General features: G+C 30.2%; 1 protein-coding gene across 11 annotated transcripts in view; it reads right to left on the reverse strand.

Moving 5' to 3' along the window:
- Positions 1-5,750: 5,750 nt before the first annotated feature.
- The window catches only part of LOC124950932 (zinc finger-containing ubiquitin peptidase 1-like), a 6,761-nt gene continuing 2,564 nt past the window's right edge, over positions 5,751-9,947 (reverse strand). For 7 of the 11 annotated variants that reach the window (XM_047498447.1, XM_047498445.1, XM_047498443.1 and 4 more), the window contains 8 exons: positions 9,774-9,947; positions 8,862-9,130; positions 8,492-8,795; positions 7,973-8,400; positions 7,502-7,904; positions 7,313-7,440; positions 7,020-7,243; positions 5,751-6,882 (listed from right to left, as the gene is read on the reverse strand). The exon at positions 9,774-9,947 is cut by the window's right edge and continues 63 nt beyond it. In XM_047498447.1, coding sequence (XP_047354403.1) covers positions 6,838-6,882; positions 7,020-7,243; positions 7,313-7,440; positions 7,502-7,904; positions 7,973-8,400; positions 8,492-8,795; positions 8,862-9,130; positions 9,774-9,947 — 1,975 coding nt within the window. In that variant the 3' untranslated portion in view covers positions 5,751-6,837. Of the gene's footprint in view, positions 6,883-7,019; positions 7,244-7,312; positions 7,441-7,501; positions 7,905-7,972; positions 8,401-8,491; positions 8,796-8,861; positions 9,131-9,225; positions 9,703-9,773 lie in introns of those variants that run through there. The other 4 variants (XM_047498448.1, XM_047498451.1, XM_047498449.1 and 1 more) reach the window with 4 other exon arrangements.

Consider the following 9,947-nt stretch of genomic DNA (forward strand, 5'->3'; position numbering starts at 1 on the left):
ATATGTTTATGAATTTACTTAGGAGATTTACGTAATATTAATTAAATATATAGAGTATCATGAGATATTTATAAAAAAACAAATTACTAGAAGATTTTTCTTCGTGTAAATATTTAAGATAATTAAAAAAAAAAAAAAATTGAAAATACATTTACGAATGATCGTATTATAAAATACATTTAAAAATGAAAATAGAATAAACAGATGATTTGACAAGTGTTTTCATTAGGATCTTTAAGTTTTACTTTTCTAAAAGATATCTTTTACTTTAGCGGCAAAGAGGAAGAATCCTTTAGAATGAAAAAAGGAAATGCGTTATAAAGATTCTGACATCGCTTCCTGCGGAAGCGTTTCTTTTTTGTAACCAGAGACTCACACATCGATGGGTTGTACTGTTCTAGTAAGAAACTGAGGGGCTGCAAAACCAAATGCGGCAGATGCGAGCCCTTGGCACGCGCCCTTCTGTTCATCAGTGATTCTCATTCGGCATTGTGATATCGAAAAACGGCAAAATCTATACGAAATGTATTTACTATATATGTATATATATTAGATTATTGAATCATTTTATATATATATATATATATATATATATATATATATATATGTTTTTTTAAACTTATGATGAATAGGAAAAATGATGAAGCGTCGATCCTTCAATCTTCTTATAAATGTTTTACTAAATGTTGTTTATTTTCTTTTTTCATTTACATATTGATATTCGTAACGTTTAATCGCTTTATCTTCGTCCGGTCAGTAACCGTTTTAAAAGTGTTATTATGCTTAAGCGTTCGCACGTGTTCGGAAGCCAACTGTATCGCGTTACTTCCTGTAACTGACATGGAAACATTATACTTTACGTAGGAGAATTTAACAATCTTTATTTTTCTACGAATACACTTGCTTTACAATCGATATACATAAATATCTATAATAAGATATTTATTTAATTAATATTAATTAGAAATTCTATTTAACATCGCTGTTAATTACAAACGTTATTTTTCATTATTATACATAATATTTATTTGTTCTTGAATATTTTAATGATTAACCATTATTAATTATCAATTAAAAATGTGATAATTAAAATTAATATAAATTTTTTATCATTTTATTCATAATTCAATCGTAAATGGTAATAATATAACGACGTTAAACGGTACGAATTAACTTATAGTTCGGTTAATTATAAGGTGCAAGGAATATTTCGAGGATACCGATCATTAAACGGTTTTAATAAATGGCATTTAATAAGTCATAAATCGGATCATCGTCGGGAAAGACGACTTGTCCCGATTGAATTAATTGTCCGCCAGAAACCAGTTTTGCTCATGGAATCATGCATCCAGCAACATGAATTCGGTCTTCGTTCTTTAAAGCTTCGTCCTTTCTTTGTCGAAAATAATTTTTTTTATTTTCTTTTTTTATTCGTTCCTATGTACGAATGTACGGTTCAGTGTTGCGCGAGTTAAGACTCGTGTCGTCTTAGAAGATAATTCTAATTTACGGACAGAATCAAGAAAGATAAAACGATTATCGTCTTTGTAAAGTTTGCTTGAAAAAAAAAAAAACGGAAGAAAAAATAAAAGATTAAAGAAAAAAAAATTAAGAATTATTCTCGACATTTTATATTTTATGTACAACGAATTTTGTTATTGCAATGCGTCAAGAACAGGAAGTTCAAAAATACAAAGTTTTCGAGGAATCTCCTTTTGTCTGATTCTACTATTGTCACGAAAGGTTCCTTTATATTATAGTTATACCATTGTACCGAAAGATACGTGTACACACGTAACCATTCACGAAGACGATTGCCATCGACATTTTCTTCTCTTTGAAGAGATATTCGAAGGAATGTTTTGATTTATTTGAAAACCATTTCTATATTATATATATAAAATATAGAAATTTCTTTGAAAGGATTTAAAAAAAAAAAAAAAATCATTATAAATAAAAATGAGATATTGTACCTGTTAATAATTAGTTAAATATCATGTGGTCATATTCTCCATTATGATTCTAATTAACTTTGAATGAAAAAATACTGAAAAAGACTGACGAAGAAGATACTCGTATTCCTAACATGAAGAATATTTTCGAGAAGCTCAACCACGCACTGTTCTCATGGACGAGCCAAGGGGAGCCTTTTAGTATTCAGCGAGATCGTTCGTTGTCTTCTACGCAGCTTATTTACCAGAAGTCATGATATCAACTCGGAAATCGCTTTGTCCTGGGAAAACCCAAAGTGTATAAAGATATGAACGTATAAAGCATAATAATCAAAGAGACAAGTCTCCTTTTGTTTATTTTGCTTTTATTTGTTTTTTGTTTTTGTTTATTTTTTAAATTAACTAATCTATTTCTCCGTATCGTTTGGATCGATAGTATAACATCATTAATTCTTATAGAGCTCCAGCCAGACGTCTCGACTTGAAAAGAAAGGACGTGAATTTGTCGGACTTCATCCCTTTCTCGGGTTTCCGTCATAAGATATTAACTCTAAGCAACCCTCGAGTCTTCATAAAAATCTTAATATATACATGTATATACGGTATATAATATACATAATCTGAAACAGATTTTAGCGTTATCAATAAAAAATATGTATAACTAAAAATAAATATCTCGTTGTATACAAATACAATATGTTTTATTACATTCGATGATATATCAAGAAGCCGCAGCATTGACTTTTCGATTTAACGCCTTCTCTTCACGTCGTTTCGAGATAATCAAGAATCGTGCCACGTTCACCTGTCGTCCAATCTACACCTGCTACAAAATCTCGTTTTCCCCGTCGACGACATCTGCTCTTTCTGAATTTTCAACGTATCCATAGGGTTTTAAGGATAATTAAATTTTGCGCTCTGTTTCAACCAAGATTATTCATATGATCTTAATAAACGAAAGAAATAAAGAGTGAAAATGTTATTGTTGATTCATGTCGAGTAAAATATTGCCAAAGAATATGAATTTATTCCGTTATTTTATTACCAATGATTTATGTAATATCAGAATAAACGGAAATGAAGAAAAATTTATAACGGATAAGAGAAAAAGAACTTTCAGACGACTCACGGAATTCGATTCTTCAGTTTCGCGTTGAATGGCTGACGTTGTAATGTTATCCGGAAACGTGATTCGAATTTCAATTTCAGAAAGTCATTCTATTGTTCTTGGGTCAGGAAGGTAGATCGCGCTTAAATAAAACATCTCCGAGTAAAACGAGATTTGGCAAAGAAAGATACAACGAGACGAAGAAAAAAGAGAATAATAATCTTACAGTTGGTAGATTATTCGAGTCTTGTGCGTAGCGATACGTCTCTTATGTTTAGCGTACACACCTGAGGAACGTGCAGGCACGCGACATTCTCAAATCAGACTCTCGTTGTTTCCGCGAATAAAGGATATTTCTTCTTTCTTTTTTGCTATTCCATTTTGAAATTCTTCGAGTGTATACAAATCGAATAAAGAAAAATAAAACTACGCTTTATACGATAATATCAGATATTTGAATGTATAAGTTTGAATATAACTTTCCGAATATTTTGATTTTGTTTTTGTTTATATTGTTGTTCTATAGAAGGTTTTCATTCTAACCTTTATTCGATATGATTGAAAACATTATTTTTGTTAGTTGTGATAAGACGTTTTTATATAATACAGGAATTAGCGTTTCTTACAATAATAATAATTTGCGTTGCGTTCAAATCGTGTAACTACATTATTACTTTTTTTATAAAGTATATGTTATCGACATTCGATAATCAACGAGCGTCGGTATATTAGGATGTAACTACTATCGACGTATAATAAGTTTGTTTGATATTTATAAGTATTATAAATTCTTGGTTCTTTGCGGCTCACATTGCTTTATACACATTTTAGAAAGAATATTTATTTATAAAAGATGGGTAATGCTTCATTGAAAGCAGAAGTAAAATCCGAAGGGGATAAAAAATTGAAGCCTTGCTGTGCTTGTCCTGAAACAAAAAAGGCGAGAGATGCATGGTATGTTACATTACGATATTAATAGGTTATATCATATTAACAGAAATAAAAGGAAAAGTTTAAAAGATCGATTTTTCTTAACAATTTTCTTTTATTTTGAACTTGTACTGCTTTGAATCTGTATAATTTAATTGAAATGATTATTAAAAAAAATATATATATATATTTTATATTTTATACGATATTAATAGGTTATATCATATCAACAGAAATAAAAGGAAAATTTTAAAAGATTGATTTTTTTTAACAATTTTCTTTTATTTTGAACTTGTACTGCTTTGGATGTGTATAATTTAATTGAAATGATTATTAAAAAAAAAAAAATATATATATATATATATTTTATATTTTATATGTAATATTAATAAAATATAATATTATTTTAATATTAATATTAATAAAAATATACATTTATATTGCAGTATTATAGAAAAGGGAGAAGAAAATTGTAGAGAACTTATAGAGGCTCATAAAAGTTGTATGCGTTCAATGGGATTTAATATATAATACATCAAAGAGTAAATTATATTTTGTAACTTTCATCGATGTAATTATTATTACAAAAATGCTGTGGTTACAGATATTGTTCTGTGTTTATTTTTATTTGTAAATAACTTAGTATTATGTAAAATAATTTAAAAATTAAATATACAAGTTTAAATTATAACAAAATAACTAATGTTATTTTTATGTTATGTATCTATGTTATATCATATGATATGCAATGTTATTGCATAATATGTCTATAAGATTACAGTAGTAGAACGATGAAATATATACAATGAACAACTATATTGTTTACTTCTTATACAACCAATTTTTATTTACTTATACCAAAAGTGATTAATAAATTATTCTTAATACAATTATTTATTACGTTAACAAAAAGAGCTCCTTCTATACTGATATTCATTTACTATATTGTGATCTTGCCATGGTTGAAATTTTAAAATTATGTTAATAATTTAATTTAAAGCTTTGGCTATAAAAAAAAATGTATAAATATGAATTAGAAACTTAACATTGAGACCACTTTAGGAATAAAATAATATTATAAAACTATGTTACAATTTTAATGTTCTTGTAGAATATATAACCCATAAATTTATCTTTTATAATCTAAAATGTATTGTTATGAGAGCTTGGAAATAAAAAGCAAGATCCTGTTGGAAATTCTAACAAAGCATATATTTTAATTTAACATGTGGCTAATGCGAAAGTTTTTACTCTTGCATAACAATTCCACAGTTGGGTTTCCCTGATCATTCCATAATAATGAACAGATCTTTAATTGATTCATGGCAAAATTTGTTACATATGTATAATAATTATTTTTGTTTGGTTGCCATCAGTCATAGTTATAGCGTGTGGTCCTATTGAGCCGAAAGACGAATTTACATATGACTGGTGCATCATAAATATAGAAACTATAAAACAATGAGTGACACTTTCATTGTGATAAATTGTCACTTTTTTTAATGGTCTCCGCAAGAATTTTAACTATAATAAATAGACCTTAATAGTATCTCAGTATAATTTCTGAAATATGATAAGAGTAATAATAAGAATTTGCTAATTCACGTAACGATTAAGTATATAATATAAATAACAAGTAAATGGACTGTAGTTTCGTTTTTTCTCATTCACAGCATTGCATTGGACTTATGAGCTAGGGCACGGTTAGTCTTAAGTTAATTGAATAATTAAATAGAATATTTGTAATTAGTATGAAAGTAGTTGTACTTTATATGTGAGTGAGTGAAATGTGATGTAAAATGTGCAAGTGTGTCTTTGTGTGTAAATATATAGGGTACAGGTATATGGACAGAAACATTTCTTTAGATGCTCCCAATTATACAGAAGCTATTAATCAATATACGTCCAAGAATAATTTTGTTTGTCATATAAAATTTTACTATACTGTTTATATGTGTGTATGTGGTTATGTATGTATGTATGTATGTATGTATGTATGTATATATACATACATATATATATATACATATATATATACATATATATATATATATATATGCATGTATATATCTACTGGCATTCAATATCGAGTGAAAATTGACAGCATTTTGATACAAAGGTATATCATACACAAAGAGACAGAGAGTAAGACAATACTGCATTGACATCGATATTGGAGCATCTCTAAAAATGTTTATGATAGACGAACGATCAGCATTAAATAATCGCATCACAGCTACGAAAGAGTTTTGTTTTCCAAGCTCTGCCAGGACGCTTTTTCAATTGGTATAATCGATCGCCATAGGAGGATTGGCCGGATCGAAGTTAACACAGCCAGTTTAAGTACGACGAAAATTTAGTAGAACATGTTGAATAAGGAATGGCAATGGAATTATAACCATCTTTTAATAGTTTTATCAGTAAATTTTCATATATCCTTTTACTCGTACATGATAATAAAGGTGCTTCCAGAAGTAGTAATAATTTTATCAGAATATAATTTACATGGAACACCGTAATTCCGTAAAGAATTAGAATTTTTTGTGCTTGAAAAATTTAATAAGCGAATTGTACCAAAATTTTGATATAATCTTAATTCTGAAATTTTTTTACCGCGACGCACGCATAAAACACATAATGTGTCAAGGAGCCAGTTCGTTATTCATGCTAGAAATGCAAGAATATATTATTACATAATCATTTTGCTGCTACTATAATGGAGGCAAGTATACTAGTGATAAACCTAAAGCATTGCGGTCACGTAATTTCAAGGATGCTGGACAAGAACGGTTTGAGGCAGTCTATTATCTTCGGGCACGGTTGTGCTTTCATTTGGACCAGCAACTCTCACCTATCTTGTGGAACACGCATGGAACGTAATACTTTACTTTGCTGTAAATTATAATGTAAGGGTATTTATATTTATAATTTTTTGAAATTTTACAAAGTTGAAAAGCTATAAAGTTGATGACTTTGCTACGAATGTTTAAAATGAATGTTTTCCGTTTTAAAAAATAGAATAAACTTACTTGGTACTGTTCTTCCGTATCCATAATTCCAGTTACAGCAACTACTTGATATTGTTTAGCTTTCATCGCAGCAGTTGATTTACGCACAAGTCGCATTGCACCAGGTGCACTGCTCGTACTATTAAATTGTGCCATTTGTGATGGACTGTGACTTGGATCTAATACTAACATAGTTATAGAACCATCTCTTAATCGTTCTACACCCATTATTGTTCTGCTATGGCCTAAAAATATATTTAATTTAGTAAATAATTATATATAATAGATATAATACAATTCCTTTCAATAATTACCTTGATGTTGCAAATAAAGTGGTGGTTTAAAATCGTCACATCTCTGGAAATATTGTAACACCCAATTAAACATTTCAGGATGTCCTCCATCAACACTGGTGGGTCTATGAAAGTCTACTAGCTGACATCTGTATAATACAAATTTTATGTTATATAACCAATGGAATAGAAAAATATCATGGAACGTACTTTATTTTTAAACTGGATAACAAAGTTACGACTTCCGTAGCACCAATCCATTTCCTAGTGTTCATAAGTTTACCACCAAGTTGCTCAGCACCTTGAATATCAAAACCTTGAGCCCAAGCCCATTCTATCATTTTCTGGAGCCTAGATATGGAGGGCATAGAACTACGCAAAGGATTGTCAGTGGTACTTCCACTATCAAGGCCAGAACTCCAAGCTTTGTACACTAACTCATTGTATCCAGTATGCTGTAAAAGAGATGAAATCAACATTTGCATATTCCTATAACCACAGCCCCAGCCTTTGTCTCCATAAGTAGAAGCATAATGATCCACTGTAGAACACATCCATGTATTTACTACATTACTGCATGTTTGACTAACAGCTCTTATCTTGGGAACCAGCCCTATAACAACATTGTTTTATATATCATTCGACATAAAGATGTTTTTCAATATAAAAATAAAATCTTACCACGTGTACAAGAACTGCTATCATCGATACCACTGCTTTCAGCAACCGTTAACCCTGTTTGTCTTTCATAAAAATCTGCTACCGTCATTTCGCCCGCAAGGACGGCACGTTGCATATTAGTTACACTTTGCTCTCTGAAATTACCCTGATTGTCCATTCCATATTGTGCTCGCAACATTTCAAATTCACGTTGTTCACGTAATTTTCTAACTTCTTTTTCTCGCCTTTCCATATCTTTTGCCAACATTCTATCTGTTGAAAGATCTGGTGTTATGGGAGATGGAGTATTTTTTTTGTTAAAATGTTCTTCGATGTGTAACGTTAGGTCGTCATTATTTTTAAACGATGTACTGAGACAAACTGGACAGGGAGGTGTATCACTACCAATAGTAGCCAGATCAGATTGCAATGCTGTTCCATTTGCAGGACTAATAAATATATATTCGTTTACATTATTTTTTTATCATGGTTAAATTGTGACAGATAATCTCTTATGTAGTAATCTTAAAGATAAATTACCTGAGTATATCTTTGTGTTCAATATTAACATGTAATTCAAGATCAGAGGAATTAGGAAACGATGTTACACATAAAGGGCAGTTGAAGACTCCATCTTTAGTTGGAGGTGACGAAGGTGGAAAAGATGGAGAAGTGAGATCAAAATGTTGTCGATTGATATGTTCTTCCAGTCTTAATGGACTGTCTGAACTATATGGACACATTGGACATTCCTGAACAGCTAATTTAGGAGAAGCATGTGAGCGTAATTGAAGATTTAGGCCAGAGCGCAATGGAGATCCATGGCCTGCCGAACCTTCCAATACTGAAAAGATAATATTATAATTTCTCAGAAATATTAAGCATTATATTAATATCACTCAAGTCTTACCGCTATTAGCATTGCTGTTGTCGTTGTTGTTATTATTATTGTTTACATTGGGACTGGCAGCTGGTGCATCTAGTTTACGGGTTTTAGAATTCTGTTGTTGCTGTAATTGTTGTTGTTGCATACGAGAACTGTGAGAAGCAGTCCAACCATTTTGAAGATACGGTGGCCTAAGAGACATAGACGGAGAAGGACCACGGCATTCATCATGTCTATGATCCTCCATTGTAGAGTCATCATCGATAAAGGCCAGCATATCGTTTTCTGGAGTACTTTAATAATTAGAATAATCAATAATTGTCATAACTTACTTTTAAGCAAACCTAGTATCTGATAATCATTTATAAAAGTTTAATATGATTCATACCGTTTTCTTTTCTTTATTATATTAGCCATTTCGTAATTTTTATATCGCTTTGTAAAATATGATAAAGAACACACAACGTTTTCACATGATTTAACATATTGTGCCTAATAATATCATCAATATTAACATGTAATGGTTAAATTTTCCATTGAACAGTTTTACAAATTTTAACAAAATACAAATAAATTTTATGTCACCATAATTATTATCGATCTTATGTTTATCATAAAACATTCATAAAACTTTAATAAGTCAACACGTATTTTGTCAAATTTCATTCAAATAAAATAAATCATTATTAACGAATTTTCTTATCCAATTGAATTTGTCATGATGTGAGCGACACCTAGTATATTTCTGGGAAATTATTTCCCGCGCCTTAGATAAAATATAAAGATACACACATATATATATATATATATACAGAAACGCGCGCGCGTATATAATATAACCATTAGCTTAGCTTTCGTGCGTGCATCATAACGTATCTTTTATTTAACACGAAAACAAAACTACAAACCGCTAATATCGTTTAATCGAACATTTACCTTGGTGTTAAGTAATCCAAATGAGCGCTATTCACGTGAACTAACATTTCCGCCGGTGAGATTTCGTCGAGATCACAGAATGGACAATTGGCAGCTCCTTGTAGATGATAAAGAACCATGTGAGATCTCATTTCTTCGTCGTTGAGACCTTCTAATCCACAGATCTCGCACGTG

Source organism: Vespa velutina, chromosome 8 (genome assembly GCF_912470025.1).
Source record: "Vespa velutina chromosome 8, iVesVel2.1, whole genome shotgun sequence".
Classification (NCBI taxonomy): domain Eukaryota; kingdom Metazoa; phylum Arthropoda; class Insecta; order Hymenoptera; family Vespidae; genus Vespa; species Vespa velutina.